This window comes from Nestor notabilis, unplaced genomic scaffold (genome assembly GCF_000696875.1).
Source record: "Nestor notabilis isolate BGI_N333 unplaced genomic scaffold, ASM69687v1 scaffold11074, whole genome shotgun sequence".
Lineage (NCBI taxonomy): Eukaryota > Metazoa > Chordata > Aves > Psittaciformes > Psittacidae > Nestor > Nestor notabilis.
In genome coordinates, this window is record NW_009926098.1 from 17,330 (window position 1) to 42,329 (window position 25,000).

General features: G+C 37.6%; 1 protein-coding gene across 1 annotated transcript in view; it reads right to left on the reverse strand.

Moving 5' to 3' along the window:
• Nucleotides 1-202: 202 nt before the first annotated feature.
• Nucleotides 203-25,000, reverse strand: part of LOC104404846 (glycosyltransferase-like domain-containing protein 1) — a 58,741-nt gene continuing 33,943 nt past the window's right edge. The window contains exon 4 of the mRNA XM_010013376.1: nt 203-563. Within this exon, the coding sequence (XP_010011678.1) occupies nt 203-563 (361 nt within the window). The remainder of the gene's footprint in view (nt 564-25,000) is intronic.

Below are 25,000 nucleotides of genomic sequence, written 5' to 3' on the forward strand. Positions count from 1 at the left end.
TTCGTGTTAACGAATGATGTATATTCAAACAAATTATTTTGAGTAATCAGATGTTAGTGATGTGTCTTTTTCCTTTACGTGTGTGTGTGCAGTGTCAGCATGTGTTTAGGAAATTATTTTATAATTGACAAAAGCCACAAAAAGGGGATCAAACCAAATTAATAAATCTTTTGAAGGTACAGTATTTGGATTTGTTCACGACTCACCACCTGTGAGGCCAGACAATGTGTAAAGGTCTTTGCTGATAGTCCTGTCCACTCAAGATATTAGAGAGGTTAAAAGTCAGATGTTGCTTATCTTCTTGACAAGGATTTGTACTTTCTGATGCTTCAGACTTGTTCAATCTCGCCACTGCTATTAATGCGGAAGGCAGCCCCTCATGCTGTGTGGTATGAAGTCTAGGCTGGACTTCACAAAGTCCAGACTTGCTAGCTCCGTTGCTGGTTTTCATTAAAGCTCTGCACTTCTGCTGGCCAGGCAGACCCACCGTTTGATAAGCAATTCCATATCTTTTAACAGCAATTACTTTTTCAAAATGGGCAAGCTTATGTTCTGGCATGAACCTGTTAGGAAAAAAAACAAGTGTATTTATACAGGATTTCAGTTTCATGTGGTAATTCTTAATTAATTAATAGCAAATGAGAAGACAAAACATAGTTGATATTTTACATCTATTCAAGCAACAACTCCACTAGCATTCAGTAAAAGATACAATTTGCATATATTTTAGTGAATATAGAATCATAGAATAGTTTGTTGGGAGGTACCTTAAAGATCACCTAGTTCCAACCCCCCTGCCATGGGCAGGGACATCTTCCACCTGTGCAATAAAATAACAGGTTGACTGGCTGAGTAGCCAAAGGTCTCCACTGAACCATATCTCCATTAATGGCACACACGTCAACAGGAAGAATAATCTATTTGCCTGCTAAAACAAAATAAAGCAAACACCTCTGGGAAGTAAAAAGGCAATTTTGCCAGAAAAGCCTTGGCATTTTTGCCAGGACTATGGCTAAGATTGGTAACAAATGCCAAATGCAGTGGTATTCAACCTAAGGTGAGTCTAGTCCATGTCTAGACTTGAGACCAGCAAGCTGCTTCACCACACGTCATTGAAAGCTAACGCAGACTGTCAGTTGCATAATAACATGGGCCAAACACATATCATTACATGGAAGTGGGTCTTTTTACCCAACTATCCTCTAATTTCTGTAATGACCAGCTGAAAAAGTTTAACACAAACTAGAAAAAAAAAACCAAACAACCCACACCTAGGAGAAAAGGATTGAGTTGTACATCCATTTACAGGAAAAAAAACCAATCATTCCTATGTTTTTTCACAGGTATAAATAATGAACATGATGATGGGGAAACTGAGGCAGACCTACTCATGACCTTTCTGAGGTACCATAAACAATATTAGACACCACTGGTGCTACCAATGTCCATGCAGAAAACCCTTCCCAACAGCAGGATGAACTTGTACGGTTACATTAAGGCCAGTGAACTAATTTTTGTAATATATGACATGTAATATTTTATGCAGATCTGGTTTTACTATTTGATTTGAAGTAGCAATGAATTACAGTCCCTGCCCAGGAAACACTTGAGTGAAGCTTTTCCGTTCAACCATGACTCTTCTAAATTAACACGGAGAGGACTACATGCACAGCCGCAATGGGTTCTTCACTCCAAATGCCTGCCTGGACCTTAAGTTAATTTACCCAAATATTATTTACTTACATGCCTTTCAGTGTGATTATGGTTCTCTCAGATAAGCAGAGACATTTAATTTTTCCGTTTCCTCTTAATTTCCAAATGTTTACCCACTATAGCCTCTTTATTAAACTGTTTACTAAAGCCAACACTTGCTCCACTTTATCAACCTCCTCCACAGTTTTTCAGAGTTTTACTCCATCACAGCTCATTTCGGGGCTGTGAACAAACCACTCCCTTCCCTCTGTCAAAACAAATATTCTTAAACACCGGAATCATCCAGTTCACCCTGCAATGGACCACCTTTAAACACAAACAAACTCTTTTTCTTCAGAATTGCTACCAAAATACAAACATGTACACACTATGTGAGCTCTAATGCAGTTGTACTCTTAACTAATTGCTTTGAGGATTTTTCTTCAAACCTCTGAATCTCCTTTACTAAGTCTGCATGCTGTGTAAATATTCCATGTAATGTGTACTCTTCGTTTTGGTGTGCCATCCCTTGGTATATTATGTTCATGTTCATCTACACTAAGCTGCATTTTCAAGCCACTGACCAAATCACCTACGAGATCTACCAGTTTTCCACTGCTCGCCGTCACTCATTGGTGCTGCTCTGTAGATCACAGAATCATAGAATCCTAAAATGGTTTGGGTTGGAAGAAACCTTAAAGATGACCTAGTTCCAACCCCGCTGCCACAGGCAGGGACATAGGCTAGATTAGGCTGCTCAAAGCCCCATCCAACCTGGTCTTGATAAAACCAGAAAAAGTTCTATCACACTCAACAACCTCATCCAAATCTGTTACCTGTGTTGCAAACAAGACACGTTCCCAAACAAGCCCAATTTAAACCATTCCCACCTCAGCAACTTAGCCACCCTCGGATTCTCAGAACGTAAAAGTATAAATACAGTGTGGCTGAATTCCTTACATATATGCTCTGAAATGTTAAGTGTGCATTCTGACAGTCCAAACTGAATTATAGACCTAAAACTAGGTGGTGGTGGCTCCTCTAAAGTATGGATACATCCCTGCAAGGATACACTTTTACATATCTACGCATGGGAAAAGCTGAAGGAGAAATAGGTTACAAGATTGCCCTGAACCACCAAGCAGGTGACTGAATTGAGAGTACTGATAAATTAAACCTAATTTAACTAACAGATTTTGAAAAATCATTGCCATTAAGAAAACTTGCTTGACATGTGAGAGGCCGGACTACCCAGGCAAGCTATATCCCCCTACCTGTCTTTAATCTCCCAGACAATCACCCACTCAATGCACCATTTCAATTTCTGTTGAGGTTTTCTTCTTAGTTTTCAGCCCTTATAAATCTGATCCATCACTGCAGAATTTCTAATAATAGTAGATAAAACTCCACCAATCTCCCTCTGGAATAAACTATTTAATATTCTTTATTTAAGACATGTGTGTGCAATCAATTCCATGGTATTTACTTGTATTACACACACAGTATTTATCATCTTGACAATTTTTAAAAGTTTTAGAACACCATTTCACTTAACAGTTTTAGGGAAAAAAAAGAAGATTTATTTGATGGTTAATTTTGGAACAAGTTATCTGCATTAACTTCCATTGTTTTGGCATAAAGTAGTTCTGTATATTTTACTAACAACAGTGGAGACATGATAAAGGATGTAGGCAGAGAGCCATAAACAGCTCTCGCTGCAACACACAGTGTTCGTGTAAGAGCATTAATTTTTCGGACTTTGATTGGAAGACATCTCTGTGCTCAGCCACTTGGATTTTCCTAAATACAACCATGTATAAAACCTTGTACCTGAATATAACAATTTTAACTGCAGAAAGACCATTGTAAATCATATGTAATATAAACTTGTCCACATGATTGGAATGATATAATGGATATTGTAGTCCCTAACCACTAGCTAATGTTCTTTATGACACTTAAATAAATGACCTGAAAATAAACTAATAACAACATAAAATCTTCTAAACCTGTTCATGTGCATTTCCCAAAAGTGTGCTGGAGAAAGACAATGTCTAGTTAGCACATTTTTTGTGTTTACATTCTCTCCAGAATATTTTTGCTCCTGCTACTCTATTTTTTCTCTTCCAGACTCACATTAATTCTTCTGTGGCTGCCCCATCCCTGGCAGTGTTCAAGGCTGGGTTGGATGGGGCTTTGAGCAACCTGGTCTAGTGGAAGGTGTCCCTGCCCATACAGGGGGGTTGAAACTAGATAAGCTTTAATGTTTCTTCCAACCCAAACCACTCTAGGGTTCCATGATTCTAAAAAACAAGCTAGAGAGCTACCGCAGCAGTTAGGTAGAACTTCGTTATCAAGAAAGATGCACCATTTTACTCAACCTTAGTTACAAAACACGTTATTCACATAAAATGAAAAATTCCACAGCATTCTATTTTTCATATGGGAGAAGGGTTTTATTATGAACTTGTGGTAGTGAAATCTTTTACACATGAAACTTTCCAGAAAAAAAATTATCACCAAAGCATACAAATATTAACACTTTCAACAGATCCCATGAGGTACTATCCTTTACATTTAAAAAAACATGGAAAATGTTTTACTCTTATGCATAACTCATATATTTACACGCTGAAAGTATAGAACAGAGACTTACATAACTTATTTTAGTATCAAAACTTGTTTTCAAGACTTTCAAAACTTTTTATTTATTCATATTTTTGAGGATCTCAGACACACGTAACATTCAATTTTAAAACTTTATTAAGACTCTAAAAAGAGTAAGCCTTGAAAACTTTCTTTTTTTGCATAGTGAGTATAGATGTTTAGCTAAAAAGATGGGTTAAAAATTGAACTATGTTCATATGTAATAAAACTCCCATATACTAAAAGTCAGAGTTTCAATCAAAATATTTGCCATTTTGAATAACACTTTTCTTTTAAACTCCCCCATCTACGTATTATGCATTTTCTTTTCATTTCTGCCATGAAACCCCTCTCTGCGGAAACAGACATTATTTTCCTTGAAGCAGACACGTGTGTTTTCCCCAGCTCCTTCATAACATGTTGCCACATTACATTGTATGTGTTTATTCACAGCATTTCATTTGCCCCAATGAAAAATTACTAACAGGAACTGATTACTTTTTCATGGCATCAAAAGTCACTTTGTGCACCATTTTATTAAAAACAACAACAAAAAAATGGAAAGGCCATGATGTCACTGCTCGATGAATAGAAACCACATTAGAAAGACTAACTGGAGTGCTGGTTTAAGTTAGATCAAATTATACAAGCAAGTTCTGTGTGCCGTATAGTGGTCTGAATAGCTGATACCAATGACCAAGGACTATTTGAAAGAATGGATATAAGCTATTCAGAAAAAAAAAAGAATGTGAATTGATAAAAATTGGCCCTTCTGCAAATGTTTGGAAGCAAAGATAAAGATAGTGCTGAAAGTGCAATGGATATTTTTTTTCTATTATATTGCCATTAAAAAGTTTAAAAATAATAAAATGAAATAGTGATGATCAGATACGTTAGAAACCCTTCCCAGGCCTTGGTGTTGGAGCACACACACCCTAGAGCTGCCGTGTTTCCTTCATCACTGATGCACTGTCATGGTGTAACTTACAATTCAGCAAACTCACTGTCTGATAATTTCCTTTGTCTTTCTTCAAACATGATCACAAATGTCTCTTTGCTAACTGTAATATTTCTAGTAGAATTTATGTGACTTAAAACACTGCAGAGAGTTTTTGTGATTCTAATATCTGGAGCCCATTTGGCTTATAATGGCTGCAATGGACAATCATTTTTGCCATTTGCAATAACTAAGAAATTCCACTTTTGCACTTCCTTTCTTTCTGCTTCCTTGAATTTATCCTGTTCCCATTATGAATTTCTTCCCACACTTACTACACATAGATGCAAAACTATACATCCATAGAATCATAGAATGGTTTGGGTTGGAAGGGACCTTAAAGATCACCTAGTTCCAACCCTACTGCCATGGGCAGGGACATCTCACACTGCACCATGTCACCCAAAGCTCTGTGAAACCTGGCCTTGAACACTGCCAGGGATGACACATTTACTACTTCTTTGGGCAACCTGTTCCAGTGCCTCAACACCCTCACAGTAAAGAACTTCTTCCTTATATCTAACCTGAACTTCCCCTGTGTAAATTTAAACCCATTACACATTGTCCTATTGCTACAGTCCCTGATTATGAGTCCTTGTGCAGACATATTACTGGCACAAGCACTGCACAAATACCATAGTTGCATGGATATCTCTGAGCTTTCTCAGAAGTCAGAGTTTTGTCCACTCTGTTCTAAGGAAAAAAAAAAACCCAAGGTCATGAACGTAGTTCCTTAGAGGCCAAATTGGAGCAGACAGCAACTACTTGGTGTTCATATTTATATATACATTTATATATCTATTGTTATAAATCACCTGATAGCAATAAAACTGATGCATTTAAATTTACGTACTTCTCAAAAGATGGCAACAAATGATAAAACTGGGAGACTAGCCTCAGTTTAGTGATTTTGTTCTGAATTTTTTTCTGTACAACTACTGTCACATTTTGCTCTACATCTTAAAAGAGTTGCTGAGTGTGGTCAGGTGTCCCAAAGCTATGCTACAGTTCAAACCTAAAAACTCAAAATAAGATTCTCAATATTTAGGGAGTTGATATTAGGGTTTACTGAAGTTGTCACATACTTTCAGGGATCTAATTTCACTTTCTGATCTTTAGCAATGGTTGCAATTCTTCATTTAGAAGAGGGAAAAGATTACTTGTCAGCAGTAAGCTCTAACATAGATAATGCCATATAAATATTAGGGGCTTATGAGCATGGACAAGGATTAGGAGCAAAGAGAGAGAACAGAAAGAAAAGTGAACAGAGCCAAGATTAAGCACTGGGAAGGGCGCAGCAAAAGAAAATACAAACTCTGCATCTGAGCTTGTCTTCCCACAGTAGAAGATACGTTTTCCTGAGTAATTAGGGTTTACACTGATTTCCCTGTTTGCAAGCTGCAAGATTTATGAAATATTGAGTTGTGATCATTATCTACTCTCAACTATCTTCTGTGACAGGAGAAATACAGCACAGACTCAGGGAATCACTGAGGCTGGAAGGTCTCTGGTCCAACCTTGTGCTCAAAGGCCATCCAGTTGGACCAGGTTGCTGAAAGCCTCACTCTGTCAGTGGCCAAGGATGGAGATTTTACTCTCAGATATTAAGTGTGTGAGAGGTGTTGCTGCTAGCAGCTTGCAAGAGGAACTATAAGGTGAACAACACGGGAGAGAGCTAAAGCTGACAGCAGTAGCAGGATGTCTTCCTTCTTAATGTTTGTATCCTGGCCAGAAAGAGGGAAGTGGTATGTAATCTATACAATAGACACACCAGGGAGAGATATCATGAGGTCTGATTTATTTCTGAGAAATCAGCCAAAACATTGCTGTTTTAGCAACAAATAAGTTGACTGTAAAGACCTTTGTTACTCCAGTGGTGTGCGTGATTAGCAGGTAGGATCCAGAGATGCTCCCAGAGTAGAGTCTGGATCCAGATCAACCGCAAGCAGTTGCTTTTGACTCAAGTGATAACTTGGTTTGTTGGAGTGGGGAAGGAAGATGAGACCAGCAGGAGAGGAAAGATGTCAACAGAAACGACAGCAGAAGAGAAAGGATAATTCTGGATCCTCAAAGTGTAATTTCCACCTATTTCTCCGAATAATTTCTGAGCAAAATTCCTCAATATCTAGTATCCATATTTGATTCTGCCAAAATTCCCACTTTTACTTAGCATTTACACTTTTCCTTCCAATAGAGTTTTACTGTGATTCAACAACACTCGTATTAGTTTACTCTCTAAGATGTCATATCTGTACCTCAATATGAGGTGGATGGTTAAACTGATCTCTAACTTTCCCCCTCAATATTATACTTGAATTTCTAACATTAAGATTACTGCTCAAAATGCTCTGGAAAGTCTATGTTCTAGATGACTAGAATTTTAACTAAAGCATTCTTCAGCTTTTATTCCCCCTATTACATGGAAAGGTACTTACTACCTTCCAAAACACAAGCCTGCAGTGAAACTATTGAAAATGGGAGCAAAGGCAGGTGAAACTACTCCAAAATAAATACATCCCTGAAAGTCTGGTTTTGAGTCCTTTGTGCTGCTGCTCTTGTTGGGCATCATTTTAGCCAAAAGCACATCTAGCCTAATCTAGTACTTGTGGGATTATTCCATTTTGTTACACATTTACTCCTAAGAAATGACTTCAACAATACCTTATGCGTGTTAGGTTAGCAGAAAAACATATCAGATAGTGATTACTCTACATTTTAACACCAAAACAGAGACTCTGGACCCACTGAAGTCAAAGGCAAAGCTCTCTTTGACTTCAAGAAAGACTGAGTTTGACCCTAAATATATTACTTCTGAATTCATATTTTCAATTCCCTGAAATCCTTTAACACTAAATGTAAGAATCTGTGCAGTTGTAATTTCTAAGAACATCATTCTCAACAAAGGAAATGGTGATAATTTAAAAACTCCTCAGAAAGATGGTAATGAACTACAATACATATTTTATAACACAGATGAAAATAACTTATGCATTATTTTGTGCAAGATATGAAAACATGAATTAATTGATAATTCAGAGGAAAAAAAAGTAATTTTCTCTATAATTAAACATCAGCACTGTGTAGATCTGCTGCACTGACACTGCAAGGTAACAGATACTTTTGGAGCCCTTAGAGTCTCCTTGATAACAACTGCCAGAAATTTAGAAATTGTTGATTTAAGTTCTGCTTCTGCAGAGGTTCAAAAGAATGAATTACACTACGGAGAAGAATAGCTAGGCTTCTGAGAATTGCAAGGTTTTTAAGGTTCTTTAGGATTCTAAAGGATTGGTCATCTTTATTAGTGCTTACTTAAACAGAAAAAAAACAGCTCAGTACTTGAGTTCTTATTTAGGAAATGCAAATTTCACATATAGCTCCACAAATCATAGAATCATAGAATAGTTAGGGTTGGAAAGGACCTTGAGATCATCTAGCATCTCTTCTTGCTAAACAGAATTGGAAATGGGTATTTGAAAACTGATATCACACCTCAAATCATCTTGTCTTTTATTTTATTTTAAATTAAAATTAATACCAGGATCCTATAACATATAATTTCCTGTTTTGTGGAACTACTTCTAATCAGGATATATATGATGGATGTCCCCTTTAAACAGGCTGTTTTGTAACATACGCAATGCAGAAGGGAGTGCTATCATAACACTTCAATAGTTAAGTGACTTTATGAGAAAAATACTTCCAAATGTTTCCTAAAACCTTCCAAACCACACCAAAGAACATTATCGTAATATTATGTTTCCCTATGGCCTCCAATATTTAAGCTTGCTATTCTCAAAATGATACTTGGATGAAAAATGTAAGTTTATGTAATGTATAAATTGTTCCTAGAAGAAAAGTTGCCTTTAAAATTACTCTGTGTAGATGTCAGATATTTTACATTTTCAATAGCCTTTCTGTATTAATTGAACAAATAGTATGCTAGTGCTTTGGGCTGCATGTGAATAGTCTGTATTTTAAAACTGACCAGTTGCTGTGTGCTCTTATGCATAGTGAATACCAAAAACAATAACTGTCCTAACTGATTACATATCAAGTTACCATTAATAGATATCCAGATTTCTTGCACAGTATGCATAATCCATATAAACTGTATACCATACATCAATACCATATTCCAGTGAATCCACCATCAAAGAGTTCGTTTATAGTAGGTTTTCATATGACTCGGGTTTGTAATGTTCTGTGCAAGCATAAGCTAACCATTTCAGTGATTTTGCCAGCAAGCTGCTTTTTGGCAGATTATTGGCAGTGCATATTGGCAACAAACTAGTGCAACTAAGCCCTTCTTATAACTTACAGGTAAATAATGATTTTAATAAATTTATGTAAAATGTTCCACTTGCTCACATCTGGTTTTGATAGTTCACTCGACTGTGAAAATGCAAACTTCTGTGTGTTTCTCGGGAAAACACGTATTTTACCTTAATCATTTAACACTTTCTCAGGTACCCCAAGAAATAAATAAGCAATGAAGCCTGCTTTCACTGGAAGGCTTAACTGAAGAAAGTTTTATCTGACAAAGCTGGAGAAATTAATTAATAATAATTGTATGCACGCAAAAAAACTAAACCCCATTTTGTCATCTATACAACATTCAAATGGTAAGAAAAACACAGGGCTATAGCAGAGAGATATCAGCCCCAAGGCATTCAAATTGGATGGTCCAGTCAAATGCCTCTGACCCTGAGGACCATGGGGTAGTGCAGAGATTTTGACCTCCATTTGAAAATGTGTTATTGTATCAGATTTACTTGCACTTCTTTTGCACTACAATTGAAGTTTAATTGTGTACACACTTGTTTCTCAGCTAGGCAGTGTGGTTTAGAGGAAACACTGAGTTTTAATCCCTACTTTCCCAGTGCATCACTGTATCATAGTTCAAACATCAAAAGTCTCTCTCCATCTCCAGAACTAAAATGGCCATAGCTCTATGCCCTGATCAAGTTTTTGTCAGAAAACTCTGAAAATGTTATTACTAATAGAAGCAGCGTCATTACAGGGGACAAAATAAAAACTTGGACTCCCTTTTTCTGGTATAAATCTGGATGACAGTGATACTGACATACAACTACTGATCATCTGCCTTTCAGCATGCTAGCACCAGAAGACTCCTCAGGAAGACTGCACCTCCAAATTCTGTAAAACGTCTGTGGCCCATCACTGACCTACCTATGGTATCAAAGAGCGTAATACAAGAAAGGGAATATGTTGGGAAAAGGAGAAAACAGTATCAATACAAACAGTAATCTTACCCTTACACACTGAGTTACCAGCTTGGTGACAATTTGCATAACAGACAATGAGAAGGACAGTGCCTACCCTATCAGGACACACAGGCTTGTGAATTGCTCTGCAGCAGGATATGGTCATCTTGAACATTACTGTATTAAATATATTAAAAAAAATAACAACAAAAAAACCTGACGCCTTGGAGATGCAAAGAGCTTGACCATGACTGTTCACCCCAATACGTTGCTACTACAACTCTGAACATAGTCCATACAGATACACCATACGTGACTGTGGAGAGCAGTACTCTCAGTACAGCACTTTGAGGTTTCTATTGAAAGAAGTTAAAAAGGTGAAAAAAAGGCCAGCACGTGAGAATTTAAGGACAAATGATCAAATTAAAATAAAAGCATTTAACAACACGAAGGAGAAGTTTCTTCAGCTTCTCCCTTTTTCTATGCCTAAGCCACCACTTCTCAGGATGCCGGTTCCTCAACCTACCACACTCTCCCTGGTGACAGCTATTGCTATCTGCCCCCATGCTCCTCGTATCTTCCACCCTGAGTGTGGGGAGCAACAAGTTCAGCGCATTGAACATGTAAACATACCTGAGGGAAGCAATGTACTTTAAAAAGTTTTACACAGCTAATGTCCAAGTCTGTTCTGCTTGCAAATACATCTCAAAGTTCTATTAAATAATTGCTTTTACGGGGTCTGTAATGAATAGGGAACAATTATTAAACACCAGATTTTAACTATGCCCAATTCAGCCTAGATATTTTTTTTTGCTGCTTTTGAGTGTTTATTCATTTATGGAGTCAGCAGTTAAGGATTTTCTAAGGCTTGGCAACACAGTTAAAACACAGTGAATTCTTGCTGAGATATATTGCATGTGCTGGTAAAACTTGCTGTTGCTATAGTGGACTTGCTTTTAATTTGATCTGTTTCAAGGATCCAGTATCCTTCCAGCACGTTAGAAACCTAAGGCCATATATTTGTATTGTTTAAAGGCAGGAAATTCTGTGAACTGAAATGAGAACATATCCCTTTTGCCTTTATGGACTTTCGTTATCTTTTCTTCCTTTTGGGGTTTTGGAATCAAAACTAGTGAAAACTGAAAGTTTGAACAATAGCAAATTATTTTTGAGGGGAAAAAAGTAAACTACTAAGCATACTTTTATAACTTTATTCATACACTTTGTATATATGTAAATTGGACTTACCCAGTCATCAGAAAATACTATTTGCAGCAGGGCCTTAGACTGCAGCAAGATCATACTGTTTTTGTCATAAAAGACTGTGGACTTTCCTGTTTTACTTTATTATTATTCCTTTACTACCTTGCATTAACTCATACCCCACAGATTTCATGACAGAGCTTATTTGCTTCATGACAACTGTAGAAGTAGGGCAATCACATATTTATTGTAACGAGAGAAAACTACCAATCTTTGTAGCTCTTTAACTCCTTGTCCAGAGTCCTACATCCTTCCTTTAATTGATTACAGAATTGTAAAATGAATCACAGAATAGTATGGATTGCAAGGTACCATAAAGATCATTCAGTTTCAACCCCACTTTCACTAGACTAGATTGCTCAATGCCCTGTCCAGCCTGGCCTTGAACACTTTTAGGTATGGGACATCCACAACTTCTCTGGGCAACCTGATCCAGTGCCTCGCCATTGTCATACTGAAGAATTTTTTCCTAATATCCAATCTAAATCTGCCCTCTGTCAATTTAAAGCCACTCACCCTTGTCCTATCCCTACATGCCTTTCTAAAAAGCACCTCTCCAGATTTCCTCCTGTATGCCCCTTTAGGTATTGGAAGGCTGCTCTAAGGTATGCTACAAGGTGATGCAAAAGGTAGGTCTGAATTCTGGGATATGAAACAAGAACTGGTGAAAGATGAACAGTGACACATACTCTTCTAATGTTAAGAGTTGGAGAGATACTTACTGCCTTTTAAACAACTTCAGCAGTAAACTTTTTTACAGCAGTACTGTATTAATTTACAGAAGGACTGCCTAGTCCTTCCTAGTGTGCAAATACGTCTACACTGCTTCTAGTGCTCAAACTAGCTTGGTATCTCTATTGTACATAATGAATATGTAGTATGTTATAAGACTAGGGTTATAGCTTTTGGCCATGGTTATGGCTCTTTGCAATACTCCTGCTTCATGACAGACTATAGAGATTCAGTTAAGTTTGTAACAAAATGTGCTGGAAGATAGCTCATGTGCAGCAGCCTCAACTGCAGCCATTTCAGCAACAGCCTAAACACTTACCCAGCACTTACACAGTGGTGTTCCTTGCATACAGCATACAAGCTGACTGTTCCTATCTCACAAGCTTAACAGCTAAATATAAGTTACAGTGGGATGCGAAGCTTGAGAGAGACATTCAACACCCAGGATACTGCTTGGGCACTGGTTCTCTCCTAGCTAGGGTTTCTTCACACTCACTAATCCCTCTTCCTGGACAGCAGCATTTATGACATTGGTGAACCACAGGACTTCAGTTTATTTGCTTTCATTTGGCACAGTGCTTCATGCCCATCTCATCTACTCTTGGAGGTTATGACAACTGAAGCAGGGATCACAATGAGACACAATCAATCATCATAATAAATACAGCTCAGCTGTTTCCATGCAGTCAAAGCCTTTGGTGGTGAATTTTAATAAGAGATTTGAAAGAGCATGAAGAAGCAGCTTTACTTCAAGTGCTTAAAATAATGACTTCCAAAGAAACACTCCTGACTATCAAACCCAGTGAATAAAGAGCTGAAAGGTACTCATGTTCGCCTGTGGATTATCTGTCTTGTACATCTTTACATGAAAGCAAAGAGTATCCAGCTGTAATACTTCTACAGTCTTTGGGGAGAGGGGTGCAATGAAGAGAAAGGTTTGGTTCTCACCCAGACATCATGGAGTACATCACCTTCCTGGTGGAAAAGCTGGGATCCAAAACCTAGTGCCTATGATAATCACAATTACCCCAACTATTCTTGGGGTGATGTGCCCATACAGTCTCTCTTATTCAGAGTACACAAATGTCACAGTTTTGTCCAAGCGGTCAAAGAACAACTAACGTTATAATTTGAAATGTAGCACTATACCAACATTTACATTATATATTCATACATATGTATGCACAACTGACCATAAGTCACTCGTTTACAGGTCCCACTTACCTTATTCTCAGTTCTTTTGAAAATGTAGTTAAAGACTCTGGACAAAAATTACAAGAAAGTTCATGAACTACACAAAAAATTGGCTGCAACACCATTTATTAAAAGTTATGACAAACTAGAAGGTCCAACTAAAAGGAACAGACGCAGTCTGTGCTAAGTTGTAGCTGGAGACAGAAATTTTTGTGCCAAGATCAAAAGAACAAGGTGTTCATATAAATGGCATTTTATTTTGATCCTATTATTCTATATGAGCTTGAGTAGAGATCAAAGGAAAAAGTACCCAGGTTTCACTATTAACACTTAACATAGCTCCAGTCAGAAAATCCTTTCCAGATTGCTAGTGCAATTTAAAGCCCAGCAAATTTTTGTTGTTCTGTTGGGTAATATACCTGAAGGCACAGTTTGGATTCCTCGACCACCTTTTCCATTGTGGAAAATTGTTTCTGATATATACAATTTCAGTTATTTTCATTTTTATGACAGTAACCCCCAAACACCCTAGCTTTGAGGGCTACATGGTTTTGGTTTGTACCCACTGTCCCAGAGAGACAGGCTGCCTTGGAGTAGCAACTATATATTACTGACTGCACACAACAGGCAGGAAATTCAATACCGTCGGAGTCAAGTACTATGGTCTGGTTCAGGCCATGCCAATGGCAGTTCTACTGGAAGCAAAGCATACCAGCTTCCACTCAGTATGTAAACAAACCTAATGGGCCTTTAAAATATGTAAAGGTTCCTCCTGATAGCTGGCAAGAATTAAATGTGCTTTAATATGTTGTATTGCTTATTATGACATTATCCAGGATTACTACTATTAATTAATGGTTCTATTGCCTCTCTCAGAACCCAGCAATATTGCATAAAGAATAAATAATATAATGTATTTCTTACAAAGCCAAAGTACGCTAACAAATTTAAATATCCACGCTTTCTTTGAATGAAAGCTTCTCATTGATGATTCAGTAATTCAGGGCAGACATTTCAGAATTTCACTTCCAGTGAATTTTTTTGACTTTGATTTCTAAGACTGCAGAAATCTGCTAATAAACATGTATAGCTTATCAGACTACTTTTGAGAAAAATCAGCAACCTAGCATTCATGAGAGAAAAAGAGTGTATATGTCCTTCTTCCCTGCCTTGCGTCTCCCTCCCCACTTGCTATTAAAGCATTTGTGTTACGAAGTCATTCTAAAGTTTATTGTAAATGCCAAAAAATGAGCACTGGTCCCACAGGAGCTGGCTCAGCTATGGCCCACCAACTTGAATATAGTTGTTTTATCCAGCTCCATTCCAAGATGGGTTTTGGGGAGGATGGTTTCGGGGTTGAGGTTTTGGGGGCTTTTTTGAGTTAACTTTTCTCTAATAACAGTAAATTGTACAAACATGAGGAGATGGCAAGTTGTGATTGTGGGAACTTGCACATGCTAAATACATGCAGGTGAGCTGTGGCCTAGAGTGAACATTACAATTATGGGTTTAACGAGACAAAACATTTCATGCACAGTCAGAATATGTTCATGTTACACACAGCAGCCAGTTGGCTATAAACCCAAGAAGCTGGAAAACTTTAGCTTTTCAATGGATGAATACAGCTATAAATGGAAGAATGGTGATTTGTTGCCGTATGAATGGCTTTTGAAGTGAAAAGAGTGGATTTCTTTTTAAAAATTTTCCAAAAGAGTAACCTTGTTGAGATGTAAAAGAAGAATCAGTATGATGGTTGGGACATTCCATATATATTGTTTTTCTATTTTGTTTTGAGACAGGGAAGTCTGATTCAGTGTGTCTGTACAATTATAAAATGGCTTTACATACAGGCATTTCTAGTAAATAGGGACACAAGTTCTTTCATAATACCTCTGCAGCTGATGGTTCACAAGCAAGATTACTCTATTAATTTATTTCAGATTCAAATTATCACGAGCTGAGCTGTGAGAAGCCATGAACCATTTTTCTTGACATATTTCCAGCTCTGAGTAATGTATGCTACAGTCTTCTCTACCCTTTACATATGAATCACTGAACCTATGGCAAATGATTCTACGTGTGCACAAAACCACCGGATCACCTTGAGGCTGATAAACCAGCATCTTCCTGACAGGCACAAAGGATGAGAAAAGCATTCCTGAGACTTTCTACTCTTTGTATTAAACCATGATGAGTAGGAGAACCTTCTGGAATATAGACCTAAGAAATGTCCTAATGGGTTTTCATAAACGAAAGAACCAGAATGACTTTGTAGCTAATCACCCCACTTGAACATTCTGGGATCTTCCCAAGATAAACACTTGTTTCTTCCCCATTCCACCTAAGGCAGATGTAATTCTCTCTTGAATCCAAAAGCAGAGCTTAGGGTCTTACCAACTCCAGTATCAGCTAAACTTTAAAGATATAAAAGAACTTTACAGTCACAAACTATGTTTATATTCGTTTATATGTTATATATATGCGTGTATATACATAATAATTTTTACAAAACTTTTTGACGGTTAGAAGTGGCTGTGAGCTTGTGGTTTTGATATACTCACTGTTGACAGAATCAGATGGAAACTGTAGGAAGACTGATAACGAACTTGCTCCCCAAAACATTTCTCCTATGTCTCTGAACTAACTGAATGGGAACTGAGAGGGAAAAGAACAAAGATTTGCTGTTCTCTACAGTCATGCAATGAAAGTGTAGGTTAAGTACAGGAAGTATTTGCAGATTTCAGATATTTTGTGGACCTTTGTTGCTTTTCCTTGCATTCAGATCTAATCTCAGCCCCAGCATAGAGCTGTACTTTTATGTTCTGTGGTCCTTTACTAATAGAAAACCGAACTCATTGTGACACTTAGGGCAAAGTAGACTCAAGACATAAAATTTAACTTCAGCTTTTTGTAGGCATTTATTCATTGTAATGCAGTAAGAACAAAATGTTTTGCCACAAAGAAGAGGCTGCTAAATAAATTAATATTTATGTATACTCATAGTAGAACATGCCTACAAATTGGAAAGATATAACTATAATTTTTAGATGAAGTTTGTATAGATAATTTGATGTCTCACATCCAGTATGTCGCAATCAGGTGATCTTTAGACTAAGAGTTTCTTTTTTTTTAGGTTTCTGATACAAAATATGCGTATACCTCCAAGTCACCCAAGTAACTATTAATAACCACAAGAATACTTTTAGAAGGTCCTTCAAACAGAAGGGAAATATTCTCGCTACAATTTAGAACAAGCAATAAATTGTGTTTGGTTTGTTAGCTTCAATCAAGCGACAATTTTAGATTATTTGTCTGAAGTCAGAATTCTTAAAATAAGCCTGTTTTTTATAGAACCAATTTCTGGGAAAAAAAAAAATCCCCTCCACAATTTGACTGTAATCAGCTATTCTAATATAACTGGCTCTGATTTGGAGGTAAGGTATACAATCATATATATAAGGAGGACTGTATGGTTAATTCAAGAGGTGTTCCACCAGTACTCAGGTGAATAAGTATAAACACCTCAACTTTGTTTCTGTTTTATTATGCTGCTGCATCACCTTTGGTACTCAGAAACTTTTCTGTACTACGATCAGCATTTCATCTTTTCCGACTGTCCCTATTCCACTTCTCCAAATTAAATGTGTCCCTACTGCAGGAAGGCACTGCATCCTAGTTATACTACACATTCGTATTTTATTATGCTCTTCCTGTGCATACAGAAAGGCTACTGAATTGGTCATGTGAAATGCTGACCACTTGCTATCACAGAGGCTAAACAAGGGTTTGGGCATGTTGCAGGAGCAGGGCTCATGGCATGATGGGCAACTCAAATATCAAATTTGTCAATCGGCAATATTTGGCATTGAAAATAGTTCTGAATATGAATAGAAAAATATCTGGCTGTCAGATATTCAGAAGCACTATATGCCAAAAAAGCGTTAGGGAAATTTCCAGCTCTCAGAAGACCATTCAGCTAATTCTTGATGGGTCATCTGTACCTTAAGGTGCTTTCTGGAAGCTTACTTTTCCTTTTCCTTTATTGTCCTTTGTGAAGAAAACAGGAGACAAAACTCTCACCAGAAAATAAGAAAAACAGTAACCTCTAAGTGTCTTGGATTCTGATAAACAGTGAGATCATTGGAAACCTTAGCTTCTGCGTATGAATTATAGGAGAATAATGGAACTGAGCAAGAAGTCATAGACTGTGTTCATCAATACATACCTTTTATGTAAACTAGATTGTTAATTGAAAACCAATTTTCAGAGTCTTTTAAGAGGCAATCGCCCTAAAAATTAATCAAAGTGCTGTTTTGTTGTTGGGGTTTTTTTAATGGAGATGTGCTCCTCTGGACGTTCAGAAAATTGCTTGGAGCAGACACTGCCACAGCCAAAGGCAATGGGCTGTCTTAGAGCCCATCTCTCTCGTGGCAGCACCGTGCTGGCAAGGTGAGCAAGCACAGGTAAGCTTCGCCAATTAGCGAGTGACACCCACAGTTCACTGGCTGATGTCACTGAACAATAGTGGGAGCAGATAGATGTTAACTAGCAGTGAATGGACCTAGCTAAAGGGCAGGAAAACATTGGGACAACAGATGCTTTTGAGGCTTGAGATAAAGGCAAGGGACAGCCTACAAGGCCTACAGGTGAAGAAGGGACTTGGTATTAACATGATCTATTTAATAACCTTTAAAATAACCCATATTGACATGATTGCACAGTGTCATACAAGGCAGTAGGAACCACAATGGCTAGGGTTTGCTCACTAGTTACTGCACTAGGTCAAAGTCCCCAGAACAAAATTTCAGCTCCCATTTTCAGCTGACCGTCTCCATGCCCTTAGCTTACGACAATTTCTTTTCCTATTTACCTGTGGATTTCCCTGTTTGTTATTTCTACTAAAACTAGTTTCATGAGGTACACGGAGCAAAGTCGTCATGAACAATTTTTTATTTTTTTTTCCTATATGTCCCTTAATTTACTTGGTCAGTGCACAGCAATGACTCATTAAAAAAAATTATCAGAATAGGAACACAGTTATAGATATCAAAGGTGAAAATTTGCAATTATTTTGCACTCACACAGCCTGAAAACATCTTCAAACAGCATACAAAGGTCTGTATTTATCTACAGATGTATATCCTTAACATTTTAAAACAATTTATTTCAGCAAGAAGACCAACTTAAATTTTTTTAGTGCCTTTGAAGACCTTATTTAAAGAATTTGTATAAAAGACAGAAAACTATATATATCAATGTTTAAAAAGTGGCCAAGAATGTGGGCAGGAGTTTTTGTGGAAATAGAGCTATTAGATTTAAAATACCAAACACTCACATTACTTCTGACATTTGGTCTGAGTCACTTTAGAATTTGCATCTCCCACAATAAAAAGGAGGAGAGGAGAGGAGAGGAGAGGAGAGGAGAGGAGAGGAGAGGAGAGGGAAAAAGAAAAGGAAAGGGAAAAGGGAAGTGGGAAGGAAAAGAGAAGGAAAAGGGAAAGGAAGGAGAAAAACTGGTTCTGAAGGAGATTGATTATTTCACTTTGCAACATTTTACCATAGAGCAGTTTCTCTCTCTCTATACCAGATCTGAAAGCCATTCAGATGCACTGGTTTTGCTGCACACTAAACTAGAAATATGACCTCTCCTTGGAAACTCCTCTCAAAAATATTTTCTTCTGTCAATTCTCAGTAACTGCATTCAGTAACAAGCGTGACTAAGTATCAATGTTCAGTCATCTTCCTGAGTTTACATATTGCAGCTGCAGGGAATAAAGATGCTGAAAGACTATGATCTCTCCAGATATTTAGATGCTTATCATAACCTTTTGTGATATTTAACTGGCATTGCGTTCTCCTCCTTCATTTCCAAATGGATGAATCACAGACTCAATCTTCCAGGAACCAACCACTTTAGCTATTCTCTGCACTTCCTTCAAGTCTTCCTCAACCGCAGCCAGCCCTTTGCTTGACCCCACTGTTAATAAATGTTCAACTGGAAAATCTCAGCTAAAATGAATATTAAGCGTTCTGAGAAAAGAATGACTAACCGACACCTAAACCCTAGAATTATGACAGCAAGCTTGCCAGACCATCCCGCAGCCATTGCAGCTTGTTCACAGGGTAGAGTTAAGAAGATTCATTGCTGAAGAGGGTCAGATTTTTTCACTTCCTTATTCACTGAGTTATACATAGGACATTAATCGCAGATTAATGCAAAACTAAAGGGGTATATTCTACATCAGGTACTCATCTGTTGATTTTAAGTTACAACTTCTAAGAAACTAGATCAGCAATCCAACAGATCACTAAAAAAGAGAAACAACTCATTAGCCAGTCATTCTACTCCAACTACCATGCTCAGACTTCTCTAACCCCAACTCTTCTGTGATGCTCCCAGATCACCTCCCACCTTCAACACAGGGACACAAAAAGTCTCACTAGTGCTGAGGGCAGTTAGACCACTCACATTCATTTACTACCTTTAATTACCTCCTTGAAAAGCATCTCACTGTATTAGTGGCCCCACAAATCGATGAACAAACTTGAATACAGGCAATGCTAAGCTAAACTCTCAGATATGACCCCATGAAAGAAAGAATGTATCTTATAAAACATTTAAGTCTGTATGATCTTGTTACTTAAGTAAATTCCAGGCACAAATTTGAATTCTGTGATTCTTTGAAGTCCTGCAAATCCTAACAGACATCCATGAGTCTATGTTATGAGCTTACCCTGACATCCAACCAAATGAGAAGCAGTGCTTAGTTTTGTTACACATGCATCAGATGGCAACAGGCAGTGAACAAGTTTGGGGGAAAAATAATACAGTTTTTGCATTAGAAGGAGGCAGAAGAAAGTGCCCACCTCTCAAAAAACACTAAGCATCTTACAGAGAAAAGCAAAGAGTAGAAAGGTCAGTGATAAATTCACCAGTCACTCCAGCAGAAACATGGGAAAGTGTTTCATATGATCTCAGACGCTGACAGTCACACCAGGACACAAAAGGAAGCAACATGAACAAGATGGCTGTTTCAAAAGATTTGCAGTTCTCTAATGCTACATTTATACTCAGATGCTCAGAGTGAAAAGTGTAACAAATAATTTCCAGAGTTAACATCACTGGGGCGCAAAAAGCAATGAACAAATGTAAATCTAGCATTTGGGAGTCAACATGAATATAGAATTTTCTGAATCAGCCACGTGAAGAAAAACGGATGAACTTACACCCAAGAAAAATGCAGAAGATCCTCAAAACAGAGGAAACCACCTTGGAATATTTTCCTGAAATTACTGTATCTCATTCTTCTAGCAGCACCTGCCCTGAAACCTCGGCTGGACTCAATGATCTTAAAGGTCTTTTTCCAAACTAAATGATTTTATAATTCCCCATCCAACCCGTGACACTGGAGCCCTTCCAGGATACACTCCAGGAAGGGATTATTACATTACGTATGGTTGAAAAAAGGCTTTCTATCAATCACCTAGGTGAATACCCTATCTTCTCAAATGATATCCTGGTCATACGCATCATTCATTGTTTCCAGATAAGACTACTGCATTACAAACCACCCTGGTGTAAAAAACTACTAAATAAGGCAACTTAAAGAGTCTGCAAACAACTGGCTCTCATAGCAGCAGTAAATGCCATAGTCATACACCACTTCTGTACTCCTGCTCCCCCATCAACAATTTGCCTACCACCACCTGAAACTCACGCTCTTTTACTTTCAGTGAACTGGCCTTACCTAATGAAAGCAACTCTTCTCAATATGACTATCCTTCAGAAAAACCAGAACTTGTTATCTCAGAAGTTCAGACTTTTTAAAATTTCTGTATACTCACACCTATCACGTGTCTGAGTGTGTGTCTGTATATATATAAAAATACATATATGAGAGATTTTCTGAGCAGGAAACTATGGAAACATTTCTAGTAGCTACAAATAACTTCTAACAACTTCCAAACTTCACATTTTGAGCTCCTAATACAAAGCTTCTCTATTTTATTGCTTTTTAGGAAAGATTTTTTAAAATGTTGGGGGTTTGAGTTTTGGTTGGGGTTTTTTTTGGTTTTTTTTTTTCCAAATTAAAGTCATTAAAATAATCAGGCTACTTCACTGATCTTGAGTAGACATTCACAGAGATGTGGTAAAACAGCATGATCATAACTACATAAAATCAGCTGCAAGGAAAAGGGTTACTCTTTCCTTTCTGCAGTTAATCAAGAGCAGAAAATAACAGGGCAATGATTCTTAAGCTTTTTAGCTCAGTTCTGTCACAACTGCAGAAGTAACTTCTCTTGCGCATCACTGGAGTGGCTTCAGTGCCACCATGAAGGATCTCTCACCTAATGGCCAAGAGAGATGCAAGAAGCCTCCTAGACAGTCCCAGCTCTCTATGTACCAGCTAATGCTATTTTCGGCAGTCCCTTGACTTCTTGACTTCAGGGCCTGTAGAGATAGGACAAGGAGGAATGCCTTTAAACTGAAAGAGGGTAGACTTAGATCAGATATTAGGAAGAAGTTCTTCACCATGAGGGTGTTGAGGCACTGGCACAGGTTGCCCAGAGAAGCTGTGGCTGCCCCATTCCTGGCAGTGTTCAAGGCCGGGGCTGGACAGGGCTTGAAGAAACCTGGTCTAATGGAAGGTGTCCCTGCCCATGGCAGTAGGGTTGGAACTAGGTGATCTTTAAGGTCCCTTCCAACCCAAACCATCCTATGATTCCAAAATAGCTGGTTATTTTGCCCTGTTGCCAAGACCTGTCATACATGATCTACTTCTGTGGCTTCCTGATTTTACTGTTGCACAACCAATGGTAACAATAAAAAATACATACTTACAGAGCAACACATTAAAAAAATCCAAGCTTTTTTTTAAAAAAAGTGTTTCTCCTAGGTATAGTGTTTACAAAGAGTAATAGAAAACACTATTTTTAAAATCCTGGGAATGCAGTCCTTGAAATACTTCAGAATTATTTGCCATTAGCTATCCACTACAATTCAGAACCTGTGTCTAACTTGGAAATTTAGTACGTTTGCTCTGAGTTTTATAGTATACTAAGTGGTTTCATTACTTTTTACAGAAGTAATACAGCATTACTTGCATATTCAGTCATGGAACAGCAAGCCAATGATCTTCAGTTTCTGAAGTTCCCTAACTATCCTAAAATAATAAAAATACATCAAGACAGCAGCAAGAAAGCAAGTGGACAGTTCTCTATAGCATCTCAACAATAAACAGCAGAACTGTGATACTTCACCAGAATGTTCAAACCCTAAATTGAATGGCAGCATGATTGCAGTGGTTCCAGTTATGTTAATTAGGCTGAATTCATGGTTCATTGATGCTGCAATTATGCTGCAAAGAAATGCTGCAAGCATGCTATCTCATCCTCCTGCAGCCTGCTGAGTGTGCTGCCATTATTCTTCTTGTGGCAAAAAGGTTTTCCAAAGAGAGAATAAGTAGGAGTCATATTTATACTTACACCACACAGTTTGCAAAGATGCAATTAGATGAGGGTGTTTTGATAGTTCCTGCTTTTTCAGATTCAATAGGAAAACCAGCTTTCCAAGTTCACTGGCCATTTTTTAAGCATGTGTTGTCCATTTGCATACTGAGCATACAAATTATAAGCCTTATTAGCCCCATTTCAACCTTAGGGTAAGTAAAGGAGGTGAAGAGTTTTGCCCAAAGTTATGTACCTCTTCAGTGGAAGAGAACCTAAATATCTCCCAGCTTCTTTAAACGACATCTCCTCATTGACCGTTGTGGTTATGACACACACACCCCATCCAAAATGCAAAACCTTCCACTGTGAAAGATGGCTTAAGTGGCAAGGTTTGGTTTCAGTGTTTCCCTTCACCAGAGCTCCAGCTTACACATCATTGGAAAGAGGTCTGCTGTGACTCATGCAAACATGCAGAGGTTCTCAGATCTTCAGAAGACGAGAGTTACATCCAACTAAATCAAACAAATAATGACTCTGAGATATGAGAAAGCAACCAAACCATCAATGATACATTAATCTGATGACCAAATTCATTTTTCAACAGAAAGAATATTTAAATCTATACGCTTGCAGTGGAGAAACTGCTATTATTTTATTTCCATTTACCTTAGTAACTATTCTTAAGTGTTCAGGTTATACCTGACAATTAAAAATATATTAAATATACCTATATGACATCCATACAGGACGATATTAGAGTTGAATTCATAACTTCATGACAATTTTGAAATTAATCTTTTTTAAAATAAACTCTAAAATAGCTACAGGAAAATTGAATCCAGTACTTAATTCAGTGATGTCAGGCTGCTTCCTTATTCTCTAAGAATTCCTTGGTACGTGAAACGCCTTTGTTGTTTGTTCCTTGGCAATAACAGGTGAATAAAGCCTTTGTGATACAAAATGAATGAATAAATAAAACCACGCGAGGATGAAAGCATAATACTTCAACTTGTATTCACCACTCTTTTATATTTACATTCAACAAGGGTTTCAGTGAGACATTCTGTGAAACAAAGAGGGACAAATGGGTATTACATTCTCAAATAACTGAGCGAAGATACATGATGGACTGAGTATGTTGGCCTGCAAAGAGAAGGAAACAGTTTAATACAGTAGCAGCTCCTTCTCCAGTTTTTACTGCATTGAGGAGGCAGGGACAGAGAAAGAAGATTTTGAGCAAGCAGACGGTCTGTTTTTTTTAAGAATGGATCTCCTTTTAAAACCAGCCTCTTCAGAAAAAACATTTTCTAATGCTTTTATTCTCAAAGAAACATCATGTGGAATCAGGTGCCTAAACAGAAGCTAGGTCAGTGCATACCTCGGAAGAACTAAGTATCCTGAGAGCCTGATTTCCAGGTTCACAATTGACTTAAGGACTTAAAAGTTCAAGTCTCATTAAAAACCAATGGTGCTTAAGCTTTTTTTCTTTTTTTTTTTTAATTTCTTGTTTTTTAAGCAGATCCTGAAAAAAATTTGATACCAGCCACTTCAAAGCTGGCTTTCTGAACTCTGGGATGATTGAGTTTCCATAATACAATTACGGTTGTAATGGAGCTGGATTAAAAGCTAGGTTCAGCTTTCAAACAATCTCCCCAAAATAGTTGCAGATGATGATGTGCATTTTAGTTTTCTCATACTCAGGTGACACAAGTATGAATGATATTAGCAAGATATGAATTAGAAAGGGAAGGCAATACTCTAGCTAGAAATAACCATCTTTTCCACAGACGAATGGACATCC